At 41.9% G+C, this 24,651-nt stretch overlaps 1 protein-coding gene across 3 annotated transcripts in view; it reads right to left on the bottom strand.

The window, feature by feature from the left end:
• Positions 1–21,389, bottom strand: part of CNOT10 (CCR4-NOT transcription complex subunit 10) — a gene marked incomplete at its 5' end in the record, with an annotated part of 53,208 nt that extends 31,819 nt beyond the window's left edge. For 2 of the 3 annotated variants that reach the window (XM_081106199.1, XM_081106200.1), the window contains 7 exons: positions 194–277; positions 847–933; positions 1,954–2,096; positions 4,703–4,853; positions 5,951–6,112; positions 8,014–8,108; positions 21,081–21,389. In XM_081106199.1, the coding sequence (XP_080962325.1) occupies positions 194–277; positions 847–933; positions 1,954–2,096; positions 4,703–4,853; positions 5,951–6,112; positions 8,014–8,108; positions 21,081–21,102 (744 nt within the window). Of the gene's footprint in view, positions 1–193; positions 278–846; positions 934–1,953; positions 2,097–4,702; positions 4,854–5,950; positions 6,113–8,013; positions 8,109–15,695; positions 15,844–21,080 lie in introns of all 3 variants that reach the window. The other variant, XM_081106201.1, reaches the window with a different exon arrangement.
• Positions 21,390–24,651: the final 3,262 nt, after the last annotated feature.

The following is a 24,651-nucleotide window of genomic DNA, read 5'->3' as shown; positions in this document are numbered from 1 at the left end:
CATTAAATTGTAGTAGACACAGTATGATCATTACTTCATAGTTCACTATCAGGGTTTATATCTGGTAGTACAATATACCATAACAGACTAAGATAAATTATTTAAAACTGACAAATAACAAATTGTACAAATAAGAAAGTTTTAGGACATGAGAGACACAAATTGAAAAAAAAAAAGTCAAGAAGAAACTTACATTTCCAGCTGTGTTCATGACGGACTTGATCTCCCTTTTGCACGCTTTCAGAGACTTCATTTGGATATACGCTCTTACTTTATACTGTCAGAGGAAAAATGCTAGCATGTAAGAACTATGGTGTATTTACACATAGTGAAGCAGTTCTGCTTTCTCGTTAAGGAAATGAAACCCAATCTGTTTACAACATGGGTATGCCAGCTACTTGCAAGTTAAAAATTATCTTAAATAATCTATTTTTACTGTATTAATGGAATACACTCTAAAAAACTAGAAACATGGTAAAAAAAAAATAAAAAACTAGAAACATGGTAGAATAAAATTTATACTTAAGTTCCAAGCAAAAATCCTACCAATTCTTATCTGCACATGGCTAATTAACAATGAATTTTTTAAATGAATGTGATTTCATCATCTAATACACTCCCAGACCATTTTTTCTCTCAATCTTCTATTGAATAAATAAAAGAAATGATATTGCATTATCACCTTAAGTATACTTAGAAGGATTAAATGGCTTCTAAACTACAATACCCAAAGATAAACATACATGTCTTAAATGATTTACTGCCTTCAATGATCCATCACATTCTTCATCATTCATAACCACAAGTAAATACATGTGATGTATAACCTCTCTTAAGTCACATTACCTGATGTATCTTTGATTTTGCAGCTTCTATTAGAGCTCCACTTTCAGCTTTATGGTTAGAACTGTCTTTGTTGGTGTTGTTACCAGTCTAGAGGGTGATGAACAAAGTTTATCAAAATGAAATATTTCTGACCACAACTTAAATCACAGATTTCCAAGTGAGCGAATCTCAATCACCTAGAGAACGTTTCAAAATTCAGAATCCTAGGTCCCAGTCCCAGAGATTCAGGTTTACTAGTGTGGAGTGTGTGACAGGAAACTCTACCTATGAGAAGCTCGCTGTGGCGCACAATGATAGACTAGGTTTAAAACGCATAGGTCTTACTTGGGCAAAACTCAGCTTAGCTTTCTAAAACCCAGACACGATCACGTAATTCCCTTCTTAAAAACTTTCTCTGTCATAAACACTCCCAACCTCATACCCTAAATTCCTAGTACAGTATTCAAAATCCTTTGACAATAGGACCCATATTCGAGTGGCCAATCTCCCCTGCTGCTGATCTCCATTACGTTTCTCAGGCACGACTTCCCATTTCAGATGACTACAACTCCCCCAACACACCTTCTCACACCTTTTGTGCTGTTTATTCTGCCAGGATGGTTATCCTGCTTCATCCTTCCTTCCTTTTCTGATTTGTCAAACTATTACATCTTTAAAGGCCCAAGTCAAACATCCAAACTTCTCTGAAACACTCCGTAACCTCCATCCTCCCAGTCCCTGAGCAGATTTGCTCAGTATTTCCCTCCCACAGACCTGAGTTCCTTGAAAATCCAGAACTGCAAGGTTTTCATTGTTGTCACCCTAGTACCAAGCAGAGCACAGAGGCATCTGTTGAACTGAATTATACTTCACCAACTATTACAAGTATTGAATATGGGAATAGTTTACTACAGTTTATGAATAATGCTCAGATTATTTAACTGAACTCTTATACATACATGTTTAAGACCTACACTCTAAACAACTTTCATATATGAAATACAGTAGTATTAACTAGTCATCATGCTGTACAGTGAAATAATATTTCAGTAAAGCTATTAAAATAATAAATAACTACAAATGTTCCTTATTATTTAAATTTCAGTCTGATCACTTTAGGACACTCACCTCGTTCTTTCCATTTTTGTTATTGTTTCCCTGTGAAATCATCTTTTCTAGGACAGCAAGAAGATGCAAAGCTTTCTCAGCTTGGTAAGTTAATATATACAGGTCTACAAGTAGGAAACACACTGCTTGGGCAAATTTTTCTTCTGGGGGTGGGGAGCGGGAAAATAAAACAAAAAGAAAAATTACAATACAAAGTGAAGCAAACATCTCAGTCCTCCCTCCGCCCCTCCAAAGCTCTAAAGAGCGAGGCCTAAGCCTTTACTTAGATGAATTTCATCACCTAGAGCAGTGGTTCTCAACCTTCCTAATGCTGCGACCCTTTAATACAGTTCTTCATGTTGTGGTGACCCCCGATTTCATTATTACAAATTGAACATAATTAAAGCATAGTGATTAATCACAAAAACAATATGTAATTATATATATATGTGTGTTTTCCGATGGTCTTAGGCGACCCCTGTGAAAGGGTCGTTCGACCCCCAAAGGGATCGCGACCCCCAGGTTGAGAACCAATGACCTAGAGCCATGGTGGAAACAACTTGCAATTAGGCATCTTATGGCCCCTCATTTCATCCCAATAGGCATCTCACCACCTCTCATTTCAGGAAGTCTAGTGACTGAACATCCTTTGGACACCAGCACATGAGATGACGATTTTACTTTATGTGGAAGGATATCTCAATTCCCATTCCTGCCTGGCTACTTACTAGTTATGTGGCCTTTACACGTCATTGAACTAATTTTTAGACCTCAACTGGCTGACCTGTAAAATGGGGAGAACATTTTACCTGCCTAAAGGCAGGGGGGTGGACCAGGTTATCTCTTTAAGTTCCTTCTAATTCTAAAAAGATCTTTGACTCTGGTAAATATATTTCCTTTCAAGGTGCAGAGATGGGAAAAAGAAACAATTTGATTGCAGACACAAAAGAACCAAGGTGTGGATTGGAGTATATCAGAAAATTGCAACAGCCAAGAGAGAAATATAAAGACAAGAACATCAAAGGAAGAACCCAAGGAAGAAAGGAAGGGTGACCCAGCATGACATAACACTATTTCCTTTCCTTTCAAAGAGAAGATAAAAGGAAAAATAAGGATGAAAAGAAGGCTGCTATAATCAAGAACAGAAAATTTCAGAAGTCCTTAAAAGCCTCCTAGCAAGTCTTCCTGATTCCCTTCTTGCTCTTACATAGTAGCCAGAGCGGTTTCCATTTAAAACTAAAATCAGTGCAGTTAACACGCAAAGGTGGCATCTCCAAGGGCTTCCCTCCAACTTAAACAATAAATCCTGACCCAGGTTACAATCCTTTACCTGTTCTGTCCCTGGCTACTTCTGAGTTCATTTCCTACCATTTCCCCCTCCCAGCTCATCACAGTGGCATTCCAGCTGTTCCTCTCGAAAAAAACAATATCCCCAGTCAAGCTCTATTCTGTACCTAATTTTAGCTTTTCGTCACAGCACTGAACTATCTCACAATATATTTCTTGTGCAGCACTCTCTCCCATTAGAATGTAAGCTTAATAAGGGTAAAGACTTTTTTTCTTTCATTCACTGCATCAATCTTTAGGTCCCAGTGTCTGGCCCATAGTATATGCTCAATAAATATATGTTAAATAAGGAATCCAAGTAGTAAAGTTAAAAAAATAATAATTTTCAAAGAAGAAAAATACATTTGAGTACTAATTGGTTGCTAGATTCTGCTCAACCCTAGCAGATTAACAGGATTTCAGGAACTGTTCTGGAAATTCTAAAAACCATCTTTATTTGGGGGCGGGGGTGGTGTGTGTGTGTGCAAAACCACATCCGTGCCATCCTTGAAGTATAACTCTGACTTCTAGCTTTTCAGAAGAAAAGGACTGGTCACCCGTTACACAACGCTTCACCACTGAGGTCTCTCGGGGGCAGTATGTCCAGCCACCACGCCCTCAGGATTGGGGGAAAGAAGAGAAGCGCCCTGAAAATGCTTCCCTGGAGCCATAGTAAGCAGCTGTTCAACCAGCTGTCAGCAAAAGGGGGCTCTGTAACTCTCCCCAAAGCATCACGGGGGAGCCACCCCACCCCACCACATGTCCTGAGGGGACCACATCAGCAACCGCGTGTTTATAAAGCAGGAATCTGCATTGCCGTTTTGAATTTAAAAGAAAGTAACCATGGAGAAAAAGACAGAAATGTGAATCACAACTGAAATGTGCTTGTGGGAGGAAACCATGGGTCCTCTCTAACAACCATTTCCTGCGTCCAGCTTTGCTGCTTTATTTGCTCTCTTTTCCCTTTGCCCTTCCCTTTGTTCCTACTCTTGAGGCCAGTGATTGTAAGCTAGTTAAGATAACAAAAAAAGCTAACACAGTTCTCTACTATCTACTCTACTTCAGTTAGGCAGTAGACAAAATAAATTACTACGCAGTCCCCTAACATTACAAAACACGCCTTCCTTCATACACCACTTAGGTAAGAAAGGATCAGGGACACAACCAAAGAAAACCCCTCGAATCAGCAACTCTTTCATATTAGAAACAGCAATTCTAACAGTTATCTTAAAAAACTGGGTTGGGAGGGTGCTAAAAGAAAACCTGGATTCATCTGAAAGTGATATACTTTTTATCTTTTCTAACCATTAAGAAAACCGAACAGAGCTTTTTTTCCTTTCTTACTGACATGTAATACTCCGATTTAGGTTATCTGGGTACAAACACCAGAGACCTTTGCAAGTATGAGAAGATATGGAAACTACTGACTTGAAAGATAACATACCAAAAGGTTCTATAAACTGATAAAGTTTTTCACCAACTGATATGGCTTCTGTATACTGCCGCAAATGATAAAGAATGACTGCTTGATTGTAATACAACATGCTGTTTTCAACATCATCTAATCCATCCATTTCTTCAACAGCTGAGTGGACCTATAAAACAATCCACAGAGATTATACTCTAACAACAGTCAGAAAATAAAGCACAAAAGTGAAAGAAATCTACATGAATAAACAGCAACACAGGCCAATGTTTCTTACTCTGAATTTTCCCACATTTTCAACAGGATCTCTAGATTTCAATTACTCTCACACTAAAAAGTATTCCATTCATAATAAAATTCTGTTTAGTAAACTGTTTTGATGGGACTTAATATTAAGTACCTAGCACAAGGCAAGGTGATTCTCCTTCTTGCCACTGTGAAGATACTGGTATATCTTTAATGCTGAACTGCCAGCATGGCTTCTGGGTTGGATTTCCACCTTGTAGACTCATGGGGAGTGGGCCAAACTCAAAACAGCCTTTCCCATGAGCATGTTACACAGTATGTACACAGAAACTTGGTTCCATTTGTAAAAACAAAAGTAAAATTTAAATGTGAACAAACAATAGCTAACTACTTAGCTATGTGCCAGGCCTGTTACATTGAACCTTTTTTACAGAGAACACTTCATTTAATCCTCACCATACCTCGAGAACAGAGATAATATTGCCATTTCCATCTTATAAATAAGGAAACCAGCACAAAAAGCTTAATTATCTTGCCCAAAGCCATATAACTAGAAAGTATACTTTCTGATTTTCCTATGATGTTCAGGTTTTGTTCCCTTAGTAAAAAGGATAGATTTTTTTGAAGTAATTAACAAAATACACTTTGTCATACATGGTAGTGAAAACAGACTCCCAAGGGCTTTACTAGAACCCTAATGTCACCATCTGATACCAAAAGAAAATTACACCACTTTGCATTTTCAAGCTAGACTCTCTGTCTACCCAAAGCACATTCAAATTTGGTATATAAATCTATTTTATTCAAGTAAGAAAACCCAATAGAAAACAAAATCATATTACTTAACTTTCATTTCCTGGAATAATAATTTTATACAAGTAAAATTAATACCAATGAATGTTACAGATATATTAGAAATTGTGCTATGAATATCAGACAATAAGTCACATTAATTTTCCTTAACTATTTTTATCCTAAAATTTAGAGAGCATAATAGCTAAATTCATTTGTGTATATTACCTGATTCTTCAGCTGGTTAAGTGTTTGTCTCAAACTATCTGTTGTTGTTTGGTTACTTTTAAAAAACTCAGCTACCGCTGTATTTAAAATTATTTTATAATCATCTTTGTTTATATCTTGTAGGCAGGCAAGGTGTTGAAGACAGGCATCATAATTTCCAGCCTAAAACAAAAATGAAAACACACATTCACAAAACTACATACCAGCTTTAAGACCTATATGATCATTTCCAAATATATTCCACTCATCTTTATTTTAAAACTCTTTAAAAAGATATAATTCCCCAAAATATGCTAAAGTTGTTAGATAAGACAATGTTTATGTCAATTAAGAAACTGTGTGCTCTAGCTGGTTTGGATCAGTGGGTAGAGCGTCGGCCTGCAGGCCAGTGTCCTGGGTTTGATTCTGGTTAAGGGCAGGCTTGGTTGCAGGCTCCTCCTTGGCCCGGGCCCTGGCTGGGACTTGTGCAGGAGGCAACCAATTGATGTGTTTCTCTCAGATCAATGTTTCTCTCTGTCTTTCCCTCTCTCTTCCTCTCTCCCTAAAAATCAATGGAAAAATATCCTCGGGTGAGGATTAATAAAAAAAAACACAACCCCCCCCCCCCCCCCCCCGACAAACTGTGATATGTCAATCATATCTCAGTAAAATCGAAAAAAAAAAAAGAAACAGAAATGGTGGCTATATATATCCTAAGAATCAAACTCTAACACTGATAAATGTGCATCATTTCTATAACACATATACATATAAGTATATATATAAACTATACCTATATATGTTATAATCATATCTATATATATATATAAAAGCCTAAGCGACTGCCTGACTGGTAGCTATGACGTGCAATGACCACCAGGGGGCAAACGCTCAACGCAGGAGCTGCCAAGCTGCGGTGACTTGGCAGCTGTGGTTCTTGGGTGACGCACCTGGAACCAGAGAGGAGGGAGCCCGATTCCGGGGTGCATCACCTGAGAACCACCCACTCGCAATCCAGGACCCCTCGGGGGATGTCAAAGAGCAGGTTTTGGCCCAATAACTGCAGGCCAGGCTGAGGGACCTCGCCAGTGCACGAGGGGCCTCTAGCATCTACAGTAATAAAAGAGAAATATGTAAATTGGTCATCACTCTGCTATGCCCATCAGCCAATTAGAGTGACTATGCAAATTGACCCAACAAAGATGGTGGGTTAATTTGCATATGCAGGCACGGAGCAAAGACTGAAGACAGCTGAAGACTGAAGAGGCTTGGCTTCTCCGCTGCGGCCAGAGTGGAGAAGCCAAGCCTCACTGCGGCCGCAGCGGAGAAGCCTAGCCTTGCTGCGGCCGGAGCAGAGAAGCCTAGCCTTGAGGCTTGGCTTCTCCGTTGTGGCCAGAGCAAAGGCCTGGGTCCTGGGTGCCAGAGGAAAACCGATGCCAGCAGCCAGGGGAAGGAAGGCCTATTGCGTGAATCTTCGTGCAATGGGCCTCTAGTAATATATATATTAATTATTAGTATACATTGGTACATATTGCTAGCAGGGTATAATAGCCAAAGCTAGCCAAGAAAGGTAATGTGATTACTCCACAGTTTATTTTCTAGTTAATATACTCTGAATACCAAAGTCTCAAGTTCTTCTGCTTACATGTATGCAACTTGATAATCAAATATACGGTGGTTTTTTTTTTCATATTGTTTAAAAATGTCAGAATAGTTAGTGTTTTGACAAACTTTTGGGGTTCTATTTTAAAATACATTCAAGAAAAAAACTGAAGAGACTAGTGAAATGAAAAGGCTGACCCACATACTTACAAGTATAAATTTAAAAGACTTAAAAAAAATGTGTGAGAGTTAAAATGTATTTATGAAAACACAAACACTTGGGAATGGCTCAAACCATTCCTGATCCTTTACCATAGTTAAACTCTAAAAACGTTTTTATTTTAAAACTAAACCTACTCTCTAAACTTAACTCTTTAATTAGTACACACACAGAAAAAGTATAAATTTAAAAATTCAATGTGAAACAATTCATACTTGACAGATCCTAAAAATGGAGCTTAATTAAGGGAAACATTTCTTACCGTGAAAGCTTGGAAAGCATTGGTGGACAGCTCCTTCTCTTGATCAGTGATCCCAGAGGACTGACCTGTCCCTTCATGCTTCTCGGCTCCCTGATCTGCAAGTAAACAGTTTTACACTTCTTTAGAAATAACAGTTGTGCAGTGATGTGTCCCTAGTTTTCTTCTTAATAGTGTTCTTCCTAATGAAGTTGCCAAAGTTAGAGCTCTCTCAACTACAATGACTAATTAGTGTTGAATAAGAAGCTACTCCTCTACAAACTTAAGAAAAAATTTCCTTTAGCTGCAGCCAAATTCAATGAAAGCCCACCATTATTTATGTAAGGACTAGAGGCCTGGTGCATGACATTCATGCACTGGGCGGGGGGTGTGCCTCAGCCCGGCCTGTGCCCTCTTACAGTCCAGGACCCCTTGGGGGATGTCTGACTGCCAGTTTAGGCCCGCTCCCTGGCAGTTGGACATCCCCCGAGGGGTCCTTAGTGCTGCTGTGGAGGCAGGAGAGGCTCCCGCCCCCGCTGCTGTGCTTGCCAGCCATGAGCCCTACCTCCTGGTGGTCAGTGTGCGTCGTAGTGACCGGTTGTTCCACCATTTGGTCTATTTGCATATTAATGTTTTATTATATAGGATTACAGCTCTGCCCATCAGGACATTAGGGCTTAGAATGTTGTGCTCTTTTATTTTATTTTTAAAATATATTTTATTGTAAAAAAAAATATTTTTTACAGAGAGGGAGAGGGATAGAGAATTAGAAACATCAATGAGAGAAAAACATTGATCAGCTGCCTCCTGCACAACCCCCATTGGGGATTGAGCCTGTAACCAAGGTACACGCCCCTGACTGGAATCGAACCTGGGACCCTTAGTCCGTGGGCCGATGCTCTATCCACTGAGCCAAATCGGTAAGGGCTGGTGTGCTCTTTTAAAGATATTAGTTCTGTCCCTCTAGCAATATACCAAAAGTAGGCCCTAGAGACCCAAGGAGATTATAAATACACTAGAGGCCCAGTGCACGAAATTTGTGCACGGGTAGGGTCCCTAGCACCTGCTGACTACAGCCTCCCTTCCCCCGGATGCCTGCCACTGCCACCAGGGCCTTCCTTACCCCGACTGCCTGTGGCCACCGCCGGCTGGGGCCTCCCTTCCCCCGGCTGCCTGCTGCTGTTGGCTGGGGCCTTCCTTCTCCCAGCTGGGCCTCCCTTCCCACGGTTTGCCGGCTGGCCCTGCGCCCTGGTCGAACTGACAATTTGCATATTAGGCTTTTATTATATAGGATGTACAATGCCTTCAAGAAGTTTATAATTCAGTTGGAACATAGTAATAACATTTAACAATGAGAAATCTACATTGATAACTCAGAGGTAATTTCCAGGCAAAGAATGCTTTCATAAACTTAGAAATCCAAAAGTCAAGATTAACACATTTAAAAAGCTTCCTTAACATGAGTTAAGTGTCCATATACATTCTAAGATTAATGATTCCTGCTCCACAATTTATTATTTTAAAAATTAGATTTTTCCTTCCCTGACTGGGTAGCTCAGTTGGTTAGAGCATTGTCCCAATACGCCAAGGGTATGGGTTCAATCCCTGGTCAGGGCACATACAAGAATCAACCAATGAGTGCATAAATAAGTGCCCAAATCAATGTTTCTCTCTTTCTCTTCCTCTCTCTTTCTCTAGTCAATAATAATAATAAAAAGAAGTGATACTTCTGTTACTTAAAGTTAGCAGATAAATTGGCATTTCATTTTATCATCAGCATACAAATAAAGAAATGGAAGAAAGTAAAAGGGGGATAATGGTGATGGATGGAGACTTTACTTGGGGTGGTAAACATGCAATACAATACACAGATGATGTATTGAAGAACTATATACCTGAAACCTATATAATTTTATTAACCAATGTCACCCCAATAAATTCAATAAGAAATTAAATTAAATTTGTAAAAAAGAATTGAGTCCTAATAGGGAGGAGGAAGAACTAATAGTTTAATGGAGAAAGTTTACCAGTTTAAAATAAGGACAGTGTTAAAACAGCTTTTCCTTTAAAAAGCCAACATGCTTGACTGTTTACACCAGAGGTCCTCAAACTTTTTAAACAGGGGGCCAGTTCACTGTCCCTCAGACATTCCACACATGCACACTGCGGGCCCAGGACGAGTCGGCTGCTAAGCAGGACAGGCAGGGCGGCAAAAACTCCCGGCGGGTCGGATAAATGTTTTTGGGCGGCCGCAGTTTGAGGACCCTTGGTTTACACGGTACATCTATTTTACAAAACGTTCAGGTGCACAGGAACAGTAAGAACCAATTGCTTCAAAATGTGTAAAAATGGGACACAGGATTTCAGGACCCCAGAAAGCAAAGTATGAGTTTAGAGTGAAACAGAAGTCTCAACTCCATGTCTATTTATTATCTATCTATATAAAAGGCTAAGTGTCCGTCCTTCCCTCTGACCAGTAGCTATGCTGCGCAATGACCACCAGGGGACAGACACTCAATGCAGGAGCTGCCATGACACGCACTGGCCATTTAAATATATACAGCACCATGGACCTGATGCCCACAAACCAACACTTGGCTTCCCCCAAGTGGGACACAGGCCCTGCCACCACCCCAGAGCGACACCCCACCAAATCGCAGCCAAGACCCCATCGTGCAAAATGCAGCCCACAGCCCAGCCCGGAAACAGTCGCTGTGGGTGCCGGGTAATGACGTCATATAGCAACGCCCAGCTTCCTCTACCTAGCGACTAGCCTCCTTGGAGTTTCTTCAGCCCAGGAACCTGACTTGCTTTATAGCCAGGTGCAAACATTTTACAGTTCAACCAAATATCTGTGAAGCGTGTTCCCGTGCCTCCTCTCATTTGATCCTCACAGAAGTCTTGGAGTAGGCAGATAGGAGACTCAGTAGAATCCTATTTTCTTTTCATTAGCAAGACAACGGAGATTTTAGAAAGTTTAGAAACTTGACCCAACTGAAAAGAAGAAATGGTGGAACTTGAAAATGACTTCAGGTTTTCTCACTGTGCAGAATATAGTCAAACACTGCTACAGTTAAATATTTTACCCTTTCCCTGCCCACGTGATCTACAATAATAATCTGCTCTTTGTTAATATTTACTGCTGTGTTGCTGACAATTACCTGAAAGAGAAGTTGGGGTGCTTCACTGGGCTGGAAAAAGTTTAGCTAAATCAGAAAGCAGGTCTAATTAAAAAAGTGTATGTATGTATGTGTATGTATGTTATGTATATATATATGTATATATATAAAAGGCTAAGTTGACTCGAGTATGTGCGATACATATAAAGCTCTCGCTGGCACCAATTGCACACGTGTGCTTCAATCTGCCATTGTCGATTGTGAATTTGGTTAACACTTCCATTGTAGAGAAAGGGCGAATAGCGACATTGAAGTATTTCTTCTAATTAATTTCCTTTCAATGTGCACAAATCCGTGCACTGGGACACTAGTCAAATTATAATGAACACAAATACTTAAAAAAAATTCTGGGAACCTAAACTGTTTTAAAAATGTATCTTCCCTCATCATAAGAAAGTAAACTAAATTTAAGACAAATAACAAAAATTCTTGATCTGCCGTCAAGTTATCTCCATAGCTTCTTCAAAAATATAACCTCAAAAAAAAAAAAAAAAAGAATGCTGTAACCAGTTTGGCTCAGTGGATAGAGCATCAGCCTGCAGACTCAAGGGTCCCACATTCAATTCCGGTCAAGGGCATGTACCTTGGTTGCGGGCACATCCCCAGTAGAGGGCGTGCAGCAGGCAACTGATCGCTGTTACTCTCTCATCGATGTTTCTAACTCTCTATCCCTCGTCCTTCCTCTCTGTAAAAAAATCAATAAAATATATTAAAAAAAAAATCCTCTCTGGACTAGATGACATTCTTTAATGGGACTTCTGGGCTCAACTGTCAAAGAGTGATGTATAAACACAGGGCAGAGGGAAATACACACAACTCACCAAGGTGTTGAGGAATTTAAGCTTCTATCTACTTCCACCAAAGGCAGATTGGCTCATGCGGCCACTGCTGCTATCATTATCCTCTAGGAGCTGTAAAAGTCTCCTAAAATCTTCCAGGAAAGGAGAGAAGCCAACTTTAAGATAAATAAATAAATAAGCTAGACTCGAAGGCTGACAAGAGACTCTGAAATTGTCATTTCTACAGACATTTCAAAGAACTAAGCTCAATAACAGCCTTTTACGTGTTAACCAACCATCATTTTACCTACATTCTTTTACATTAAGATATACTTCAATGGAATTTTTATTTTCCTTGTTATCTCCACTTCTCAAGTTTTCTGCAAGAAGTGGGTATTATTTGTATAATCCGTTTTAAAAATGTTTTTAAAACATTCATTTTTTGGTAACTTCTGATTTCTTACCCGTAAGAGTCTGCACGTAATCCCACAATGTGTCTTTATTTGTCCAAAAGTAGTCTCCATTGCCAATTGAAACGGTGTATGACCGTTCATCCATAAGCTTGACTTTCCTTCTACTGTGGCCTAATGCACATGGCTGACCTTCTAGGCGCACAGAGCTCTTTGGCGCACAAAACTTGACATTCTTTAAGCCAAAGGGCTTCATTTTGAACCAAACAATTGCCTTTAGGTTTGAACTAAGTACAAAAGAAACACACTGCTTTTTCAAAACTGAAAAAAGTCAGTTAACTGAAAGCATAGACACATTCCATTAAAAGAATGCTAATTCAAATATGATTGGAGGAAGATCTTCCATACAAGCTAGCTAGACTTCTCAAATTTTAACTCCAGTGACGTTCAAGGAAAAAATTTTGTTCCAAAGAAAAAAAGGATTGCTGAGGCCGAAGGAAATCTGCAACACTCACAAACTAGTGTTGATGCCTCTAGTGAAGGGAAATTTTAAATAACAAAGACATTTTAAACAAAAATAATTCAGGTTCACCACAGTCACCATCTAGCTAAGGCTCACAAGCCTCATGTGTGGTTTCCTATCACTTGAACTAGTACAGCCAATTTATAATGCTGATTTCTGTACAACTCAGAGAAGTAGCATGTGACCAGTAGTGCTCTAGACTTCAGCACCCTGTCCAGCACTGCAGAAATAAACAGAATATCAAGAATCAAGAATATAGCAGCATGCTTTGGGGAAGACAGGCAAAGCAGAACACTACCACTGCCAATGGGTATTTTTATTTTCATATCTGAGAGTAGTTTTATGCACAGAAAAAAAAGATTTCCTTCGGTTTTCAAACCCATGACCGATGCTCTAACCACTTAGCAACACCAGCCAGGGCTCTTTTTTTTTTTTTAAATTGAGATATAATTGACATATTAACATTATATTACTTCCAGATATATAACATGATTTTGTGTATATCCCATAGATTTCTTCTCATTGCAAATGGAAGATGTTCCTGTCACCATCTTTACAAATTGATCAAATTTAGCATCTAAGAGTGAACAAACTGACAATACGTACTTCATAAAAAGTATTCAGCTTCACCTACAGAGTATCTTACAAATATATTAACCCTAAATCTAATTAAGCCTGTTAAAATAACTTTTAGTTTACAGAAAATACAGGATAAGGAACTAAAGGATGCCTGGAAGAAACAATCAGAAAAATCCAGAACGTAGGATGTTCTACAAGGCAACCAACTTAGTCATCTAAAAAAAAAAAAAAACATGGAAAAAAAAAGGAATTAAGAGACATACCAAAATATAATATATGAATCTTAACTGGTTCTTAATTTAAAAGGCACAGTTTCTTTAAAGTTTTTTTTTTTTTAATATATTTTATTGAGGTTTTACAGAGAGGAAGGGAGAGAGATAGTTAGAAACATCGATGAGAGAGAAACATCGATCAGCTGCCTCCTGCACATCTCCTACTGGGGATGTGCCAGCAACCCAGGTACATGCCCTTGACCGGAATCGAACCTGGGACCTTTCAGTCCGCAGGCCGACGCTCTGTCCACTGAACCAAACCGGTTTCGGCTTCTTTAAAGTTTTATGGAACATTTTTGGTTCAACTGGGGAAATCTGACATATTCAAATATTAGTTTTCTGAAGTATAACGGTATTATGGTTACATAGGTAAATTTTATTTTAAGAAATGCATGGTGAAATATTTAGAGATGAAATATCATGATGTCTGTAACTTCTCCAGAAATGACTCTTAGCTAGAGATAAAGGAAACAAATACAGCAAAATGTAACAATTGGTGAAAGAGGTGGTGGTTATATGGGTATTCATTTTATTTTTTCAATATTTTGGATGTTTGTTAATAAAAAGTTGAAAAAATATCAAATGAGCACAGATTTTTGTAAGTATGTATGGTGACACATGTTAACTAGACATACTGTGGTGATCATTTTGCAGTATGTACAAATATCAAATCATCACATTGTACATCTGAAACTAACGTATCAATTATACCTCAGTTAAAAAAAACACACTAACCTATATTGAATGCTTACTGCATTTTTCAAGGAAAAGAGAATATCCAACTATAAAGTTGTGTGACTCTATCAAGGATGTCTCTTTCTTTCTTTTTTTTAAAATATATTTTATTGATTTTCCACAGAGAGGAAGGGAGAGAGATAGAGAGTTAGAAACATCGATGAGAGAGAAACATCGATCAGCTGCCTCCTGCACATCCCCTACTGGGGACGTGCCCGCAACCCAGGTACATTCCCTTCACCGGAATCGAACCTGGGACCCTTCAGTCCACAGGCTGACGCTCTATCCACTGAGCCAAACCGGTTTCGGCAAGGATGTTTTTTTCAAGTCAGTGTGAGGTTGGGTAGGCCAAGAAAAAGTCTGGAAGAACACACAAACTTATATTGGTTATCTGGAGAGAGGGAAGATACAGGACTTCATATTTTTTTAAAATATATTTTTATTGATTTCAGAGAGGAAGGGAGAGGGAGGAAGAGATAGAAATATCAATGATGAGAATCATCAATCAGCAGCGCCCCCCCCCCCCCCATGCCATCCTGGGGATGAAGCCCACAACCCAGGCATATGCCCTTGACTGGAATCAAACCTGGGACCTTTCAGTCTGCAGGCTGATGCTCTATCCACTGAGCCAAACCAGCCAGGGCTGGACTTCATTTTTTTTTTTTTTCACCTTATACACTTACTACTAAAAAGTTTTGAGTGTTTTAAATAAAATAAAAAATACCCCTGGCTTAAAGTTTTTCCACTTTTAGTCAGTCTGGCTCAAAATTTCAAAGCCCTCCCTTTAAGTACTCATCTCCTGGTTTCGTATTATTCACCTGGTCCTGTCTTTCCCTTGTTCATATCATCATCAACCTTTCCCCATTAAGCCTACTACTGCCATCCTCATAGTCCAAATTCTCAGATAAATTCAAACCTAGGATTTTGTTTTCTAACTTCAGCCGCATTCTCCTTTCAAATAACTATCAAAAGTAAAGTAAAAAATGATACTGGTTTTAGCCTTTTCTGGTGTGACTCAGTGGCTGAGTGTTGACCTGTGAACCAGAAGGTCATGGTTCGATTCCCGGTCATGGTACATGCCCATCAATCCAATCGAGGTTGCAAGCTCGATCCCCAGTAGGGGGTGTATAGGAGGCAGACCATCGCTGTTTCTCTTTGACTCTCAAATTAAAAAAAAAAAAAAAAATGATATTGGTTTTATACCGCCTTTATATATTATATAGGGACACAAATCTTGTGAACCTTCCACTGCCCTTCAATCTCTGGCTTTGGTTGACGCCCCATCTACCCTCGGACACTCCTCCCTTTACAATTTGGTTGAAATATAACTCAGGGTGTGAGACTGCTGGCTGATCAGTCACTGAGAGGCCACTCAACCTAGAAAGACAGGTAAATTTGTTCCCAGGAGGTGAGTCTTGACCAATTGGAAACAAAAACAGAAGGAAGCTAGACAGATAAATGATCCCCTTTTTCTTTCTCATGCGCAGTTTCTCCTGGAAAACCTTTAAGAAAAATCCCACATGCAAGTGACCGACTAGGTCTCTTCCCAGCTCGAGGTGAAACAGTGGCCAAGGATGGAATGTACTGCATCTCCCTCTGCCTTATTCGTTCTCTCCATCCCTTCCACTACCCTGGACTTGCACTTTCCAAATAAAAAGTTAGCACCTTAACTGGGTTCTGCTTCCCAGAAGATGTGGGCTAAAATACACACCTTACCTCTTGTTGATCCTCACAAGCTACAACTCTGTGAGGTAATTAAAAAGCTACTAGGAATAAAGAAAGAACAATTAGCATCCCTATTTTATAAATGAAGAAACTGAGGCTCAACCATTCCTGAAAAGCAAGGCTTTCTGCTTACATACCATACCAATTAGTCATAAATTCTGCCAATTTTACTCCCTAAACATTTCCCATATCTGCCTCTCCTCCCCATCCTACCACTACCCCAAAGTAATAGTAGTCAGCATTTTAAAAAACTAGGGTCCGAGATGATCTCACTTATACCATTACCAACTCTGCGCAGTAGGTGTCATTTCTATTCTACACATAGGAAAACTGAGACATCAAAAAGGCTTCTGCCGAAACCGGTTTGGCTCAGTGGATGGAGCGTCGGCCTGCGGACTGAAGGGTCCCGGGTTCGATTCCGGTCGGGGGCATGTACCTGGGTTGCGGGCACATCCCCAGTGGGGGATGTGCAGGAGGCAGCTGGTCGATGTTTCTCTCTCGTCGATGTTTCTGGCTTTCTATCTCTCTCCCTTCCTCTCTGTGAAAAATCAATAAAATATATTTAAAAAAAAAAAAAAAAAAAAAAAAAGGCTTCTTAGAATTTACCCAGGTCTCAAAAATACCAAGTGGTACCACTTGAATGAACGTAGGCTCTCTGATTTCAAACCCTATGCCCCTAACTCGTCATCGATTGTCACCTGGTTTAGTTAAACCATAAATCAGATCACATCATGCCCTAGTTGAAATCTCCCAATGGTTTTCCATTAGTTTGAATGAATTCAATTTTTTAAAAAAATATTATTTTATTGATTTTTTAAAAATACATTTTATTGATTTTTTCACAGAGAAGAAGGGAGAGGGACAGAAAGTCAGAAACATCGATGAGAGAGATCAACCAGCTGCCTCCTGCACGCCCCCCAGTGGGGACGTGCCCGCAACCAAGGCACATGCCCCGGACCGGAATCGAACCCGGGACCCTTGAGTCCGCAGGCCGACGCTCTATCCACTGAGCCAAACTGGTTCGGCTATTTTATTGATTTTTAAAAATATTTTTTACTGATTTTTTTACAGAGAGGAAGGGAGAGGGATAGAGAGTTAGAAACATCGATGAGAGAGAAACATCGATCAGCTGCCTCCTGCACACCTCCTCCTGGGGATGTGCCCACAACCCAGGTACATGCCCTTGACCGGAATTGAACCGGGGACCTGTCAGTCCTCAGGCTGATGCTCTATCCACTGAGCCAAACTGGTTAGGGCAAATTCAATTTTTTTTCAAGGCCTGACATAAGCCATCCCCTGCCGCACCTCTGACTTCATCTCTTGCCATGCTCCTTTGCTCACTACGCTATAATCCTCGAGTGCCTCCTATATGCCAGCCATTGCTCTAGGTCAGTGGTTCTCAACCTCTGGCCCTTTAAATACAGTTCCTCATGTTGTGACCCAACCATAAAATTATTTTCGTTGCTACTTCGTAACTGTAATGTTGCTACTGTTATGAATCGTAATGTAAATATCTGATCTGCAGGATGGTCTTAGGCGACCCCTGTGAAAGGGCCGTTCGACTGCCAAAGGGGTCGGGACCCACAGGTTGATAATCGCTGCTCTAGGTGCTGGTGAGCGAGCACAGCTAACATAGACAAAGCCTCTTTCCTCAAGGGGTCTTTGAACACAATTCCCCATTTGTTTCTTTCCGCTTATGGCTGGCTCTTTACCTTTAGGGTCTCTGTTCAGATGTGACCTCTAAGGGAGCCCTTCCTTCTCTAACCAATCTATTCAAAGTGGAGTCTTGCTCTCAGTTATCCTCCATCCTCTTACTCCTTTTTCTTTTCTTCACAATATTTATCACAACTTAAAGTCATAATTATTTATTTTGTTTAAATGTATATGTCTTTCTTACTACCTTATAAGCTCCATGAGAACAAAGACTTTGCAGTGCCCCCGCAGAGCAGGCCATTGGTGAGCATTAATTGAATAATATCATATTAGCTGGTCTTAGCTAGTCTCTGGCCAGTCTTGGAATCCATCCTATACCATAGCCAGTGTGATCTGGCCACTTACCTTCTTAAATCTCTCTAGATCCTATGGGCTTCTTTTCTTACCTAATGAAGAACAAGTATACAAGATCTTCCATGGAAAGGGCCCTGGGCTCAGGAGCTCAGAGATGAAGAGCATATCAACTAGATTGCTGAATGACGAGGGTGTCCACCAGATAGAGAAGAGAAAGCAGGGTGTTGCCGCTCAGAAGCTCAAAAGAACACAATGCTTTCCAAGAGTGTAATTTCAGATGTGAAGAGTTAGATTTGCTGATATGAAAACAGCCACTGAAAATAGTTTGTGAAGAGCCTTACAAAAGACATTACTAGTAAGTTTTGATGCACACAAAAAATGGTACTGTCTTAGAAAGTTTATTGATAGAGGAGGGGTATGACCCAATTAGTGTTTTAGAAATAAAATGAAAAGGCAGCCCTGGCTGGTGTTGATAAGTGGTTAGAGCATCGGCCCCAGTATGGAAGGATCTTGGGTTTGATTCCCGGTCAAAGGCATGTAACTGGTTTTGGGTTCGCTCCTTGCTCCTAGACAGGGTGCATGAAGGAAGCACCGATGTGTGTCTCTCACATCGAAGTTTCTCTCTCTCTTTCTCCCTCCCTCCGCTCCCTTCCCCTCCCTCTGAAAAGAAATGTTGTTGAGGATTGACAACAGCAACAAAAAATGTTTAATGAGAAGACAGCAGTGAGAAGAACAGACTGGATAAAACATCAGTCAAGAGATTGCTTAATGTGAAACAGATCACATAGATAAAGGCCAGAATCTCAGAAGCTGAAATGGGGATGGAGTGGAGGAACAGAGAATTCAAGCAAGCCACACTAAACACTGATCCTTACAATGAAGAGCTAATATGCAAATAGTTGTCACACCCTCGCAATGGGATCAGGAGACCTGAGGCTGGGCCGGGGGACCTGAGGCTGCGCCCCCCCACCCTGTGGGGCTTGAGGGGGGTGAAGCTGGTCGGGTCTGGGTCTTGAGCAGCTTCTAGGTGTGCATGGGTGGGCGGGGACTTGACTCTGGGTCCCACAGCAAGCCCCAGACTCTGACAGGAGGGAGATTTTCATATACATTTTACTAATTTTCTTTCATCTCTGACACCTCTTTTTTTTAAAATATATTTTACTGATTTTTTACAGAGAGGAAGGGAGAGAGATAGTTAGAAACATCGATGAGAGAGAAACATTGATCAGCTGCCTCCTGCACATCTCCCACTGGGGATGTGCCCCCACCAAGGTACATGCCCCTGACTGGAATCGAACCCTGGACCCTTCAGTCCGCAGGCCGACGCTCTATCCACTGAGCCAAACCGGCTAGGGCAGGAACTTATTCTTCAACTATACATGTTATATAGCTCTTCACAGATGGGAGTGCCACTATAACCAGTCTGTCTCTAGCAGACTAAATAATAGCTCCTCCTCAAAGGCAGGGAGTATGCCATATCCATTTCTTCAATATCTAAGGCAGCACCTGGCACTCTCAATCTTTGTGAAAGAATGAATGAACAAGTAGAAGAATGCTTTATGACTGAGATTGGACTTGAAAACTAGGTGAGCTTTAGGCCTAAAACGGTCATTCCAGGAAGTGGTATGGTATGGGTTATTAGGTCTGGTAAACCTGGGAAATAGAGACACTGTCCTAAATTAAGAAGACAGATGTTGGGCCCCTTGGTCCAGCCTTGGACAGGCCGTGCTATTCCCTGCCTGAGACCTTCTCCCCATCCACACATCCCTGTTTCCGACGGCTCACTCCTTCATTGCATTCAGCTGTCTGCTCAACTATCCCCTCACCTGATGCTCTCCCTGACCAGCCCACTTAAAATTCGACAGTACACTCTATTATCCTCACTTTCTAAACCTTTTCTCTGTTATTCTTTTTAGCAGATTACCGAAGAGATCCTCTAACGGCTTTACTTACCTGTACCTGTACGAGGATGGACTCACTTTATTTCAAATCAAGTGTATCTGTCAGTTATTAACATCAGGACCTACTGAAACCTACAGCACACTGAGATTTTCTTTTCCTTTAAAAACTAATTTCACGGTGAAGTCTAAGTGCTGACCACCTCTCACTCCTCTCACTTACGTTCCTTCCAACAAAACCTGGGTGCCACAGAGATCATTAATTTCTTACAGGAGACATGGGCCGCCACACCGTCTCAGAGGTAGGCAGGGAAGAATTTTATATTCCTTAAAGGAGACGATTCTAGGAACGGGGCAGTAATTCATCAACAAAATCGAGGTGAAAGCAATCACAAGGAACTAGGGGGAAACAGGTTCTAAATGCAAGATGTTAGTGCAGACCCGAGTGGCACACTATAATTCCAAGTCTATTTAAATAAGTGCCTTAAACACAGTTAATCACACAGCACGTCGCTGACCAGAGGCAGACTGATGCGGCCAACAGGGCGCCCAGGTGAGTCTTAGCTGAGCCAGGGGGTCATTGAGGCAGCTGTGTGTTCCGGGAAGAATTCTCCCTGCTCTGCCTTCACACTGGGAAGTCGAAAAGTATATGAAACGGCTATCTAAATTTAGGCTTTTTCGGCCAGAGATATTCTGGAGGTGCAGAGCGGGGGAGGAGGGGGGCGCAAAGGCAGCCAAGTAGTGACTTCAAGCTGTACTTGGGTGAGGAAACTATTGGACCTGGGGTCCAAAGACTCACATGAGCGAGGGCTGAGGGCGGGGAGGGGGCAGAGAAATGCACGCCCCAATTAAAGTCGCCCTTGAGTTCTTACCCCCCGTTCCCCACTCGGGGCCCCGCGGCCTCAGCGCGCAAGGTCTGCACCCCGCTCCCCCCCACCCCCCGCGTGTCCCGCCGTCTCAGCGCGCAGGGCGCGGGCGCCTCACCTGCAGGCTTGTCTGCAGCCATCTTCTCGCCTCGGCTCGGGGTCTTCCCTGCAGGTGGCGTGGTCTCGACTCCAGCTGTCCGCCGGCCGCAGTCCTGGAACTCTGAGGGCGACTCTGTGCCCACCTTGGCTCTGGGCGCCGGAGTTCCGGCCTGGACGGGAGGGTAGACCGCGGGCTGAGGAAGTGACGAAGGCTAGTTCGCGTCGTCTAGCAACAGCAGCGGCATCTCCGCCCTGGCGGCTACACTGCATCCTGCCATGTACAGCCTCCGCCCGGCGGAGTCCCGGCCACGCTACTTCCGGGGGCGTCGGCGGCGTGGGAACTGCGGAGGCCCCGCCCCGCGCTGGCGCCCCGCCTCCTGCGGCGTCCGTGCGCGCGCGCGCCTCGGAGCGTGTGCGGGGCGGCGGGACGGGGTCTGCGCGCCACTGGCTTCCTTCGGCTCATCCTGGTTCAAGCACGTAAGGGTCAGAGCTCTTGTCCTTCGTTTTACATAAAATCTCCCTAACCGTACCTGACTTCATGTGCTAAGCAATGAGCCCTGCACTGGACCTGACTTCCTCATTGATTTTCCACGACTCTGTAAAGAAAGCACTGTCGTGGTTCCCGTTGAAACAAAACATTTTTAGAAAAGTTTTAGACTTACAGAAAAGTTGCAAAGATGACACAGAGAATTCCCGTATACTCCTCACCTACAGTGCCCTGTAGTGGACATCTTAATTTTTAAGTTACTATGGTACATCCATCACACCCAAGAAGACACCTTGATTGGTACATTTGTATTAACTTTTTTTAGGTTTTGCCATTTTTCCTTTTCCGTTCCAGGAACGGGATACCTACCACGTTACATTTATTTGTCATGTCTTCTTAGGCGATTCTTTTTTTTTATACTTGAATTTGTCTCAATTTTTTAATTGAGGTGTAATTAACATACATTATATTAATTTCAGGAGTACAACATAATGATTTGATAATTGTATTTATTGCAAAATGATCACAAGTCCAGTTAACATCCGTCACCATACATAGTTGTAAATAATTTTTTTCTTGTAATGAGAAAAAAATTTTTTTTAAATATATTTTTATTGATTTCAGAGAGGAAAGGAGAGGGAGAGAGAGAAACATCAACAATGAGAGAGAATCATTGATCGGTTGCCTCCTGCACGCCCCACACTGGGGATCAAGCTCGTAACCTGGGCATATGCCCTGACCAGGAATCGAACTGTGACTTTCTGGTTCATAGGTTGATGCTCAAGCACTGAGCCATGCCAGCCAGGTTAGAAAACTTTTTAATATGAGAACTTTTTCTGTTGTTGTTAATCCTCATATAGGGATTTTTTTCCTCCATTGATTTTTAGAGAGAGTGGAAGGGAGGGGGAGAGACAGAGAGAGAAACATTGATTGGTTGCCTCCCCCTGGCATGTGCCTTGATCAGAATTGAACCCGTGACCTTTCAATGGGTAGGCCGGCACTGAACCAAAAATGGCTAGGGCTTAATATGAGAACTTCTAGCAACTTTTTCTCTTAGCAACTTTCAGTATTATTAACTATAGTCACCATGCTGTACATTACCTGCCATGACTTATTTATTGTTTAACTGGAAGTTTATACCTTTTGATCCCCTTCACCCATTTTTGCTTCCTCACCTCCCACCCCCACTTCTGGCAACCACTAACCTGTTCTCTGTATCTATGAGCTCTTTTTTTAAACATTATTTTTTAAAGATTCCACATATAAGTGAGGTCATATAGCATTTGTCTTTCTCTGCTTGACATATTTCACTTAACATAATACTCTCAAGGTCTGTCCATGTTGTCGCAAAGGCATCACCTTTGTCCCCTGTCCCCTTCCTGCTTTGGATATGGTCAGGCAAGGGCATGGTGCTCAGAGCTTGGGCCCACCAAGGGAAGACAAAAAGAATCCCAGGGATGTCAAACTGCAACCTGACATTGTTGAGTCACTGATCCAACAATGGAACCGCCTGCTGCAGATTTCTCATCAGTGAGATAATTAATGCCTATGTTATTTGCGACATCAGGACCATTGGCAGTACAGTATCTCTTCACATGGTGTGCCACTGTTGTCACAAGAAACCCACTCTGCAGGTTTTAATTCTGGCACTTTCTAGATCTTACCAGAAGATGCCCCAAAGGCAGGTTTTTAGATTAAGTTCACAAATACAGAGGGAATGACAAGTACATCACCACAACCATCTGACAGACAGTGATTGTGAAATGCTATGGGTTGTGAGAAGCCTTGCCAATTTCGGAGATGAAAGATTGTGTTTTAAAATCAGTGAAATGTGGTGAATCTTTCCTAGAAGCCTCTCACCAAAATTTCCCCTTAGTTCTCATTGTGGAATTAGTTGCCTGCCCACCACTGGGCAGTTACTGGCAAAAATAATGAAGTCAGGAAAACAAAGATGGCAGCATAGGTAAACACCGGAAATTGCTGCCTCGCACAACCACTTCAAAAATACAACTAAACGACAAAATGGACATCATTTGGAACCACAGAAAGGCTGGCTGAGTGGAAATTCTACAACTAGAAGGAAAGAGAAAAGCACACTGAGACTCAGAGGAGGTGCGGAAGTAAAGTGCAGAGGTACGGAGGCACACACGGAAAGGGCTGGCAACTGAGGACACAGTTGTCTTTTTCAATCAGGAGGGAGACACAAGCTCCCTACTGCTCTGAACTCCAGTTCCGGGCGAGTTTCTGGGAACCCAGACACATATGGGGAGGAACTGAACTGTCTGGCATTGAGGAGAACTCGAGGGCGGCTTTCTCTCAGAGGTGCTTGCAGCAATTACCACGGGACACTGAGACCCGGGACCTCTTAGGACAGGACTGAGGATCAGCCATAGCTGTTTGCTCCGCCCTGTTGATTCCCTGAGACCCCGCCCCACCCAAGTTGTGTGCAGCAGCTTTTGCATATGAATGGCCTCGCCCTTTGCAATCTAAAATTACCTAACAAACTGCAGCTGGGTCAGAGAGACCCAGAACATCCAAAAGAAGGCCCAAGGCCCCACAGCAGCTTGCATTGCTTCACAGCTGGGCCTCATCTGGGCACCTCCAAATCCCAAACAAAGAAGAGGAATTTGCAGATCTCTCCATAGCTCCTGCTGGGTAGCCTCAGGCAGAGGCTAAATTAGCACCTCCTTAGAGATCCAAGAGCCAGTGTACCCAGTGGTCAGAGTGGGACCATCCAGATGACAACTCCTCAGATCCATAAGGGACACACTCAGGGGGCAGACTCAATGAGCACCAAAGCCCCACTGAAGCAAGTCTTGCCCCAGAAGGGTGTCTCCAGCACAGAAGGTCTCCCACTTTAGACACAGCTGATTCTCACAGCCAATTGGCCTGGAGGTCAATTTCTCCCAGTGATACCAACTACAATCAAGGCTTACCTACAACAAGACTGTGCACAAAGCCCACAAAGGGGCGCACCAAGAGTGTCTACCTCAAGTAATTGGGGAGGCTGAGACACTGGGCCCTAGAGGACACCTAGCACAGAAAGCCACTCTATCAACACAGGGAAGCAGCCAAAATGCGGAGACAAAGAAACAGGTCACAA

The sequence above is a fragment of the Myotis nattereri genome (assembly GCF_964212035.1).
Source record: "Myotis nattereri genome assembly, chromosome: 14".
Lineage (NCBI taxonomy): Eukaryota > Metazoa > Chordata > Mammalia > Chiroptera > Vespertilionidae > Myotis > Myotis nattereri.
Note: the sequence above shows the minus strand (reverse complement) of the source record. Positions and strands in the feature narration are given on the sequence as shown.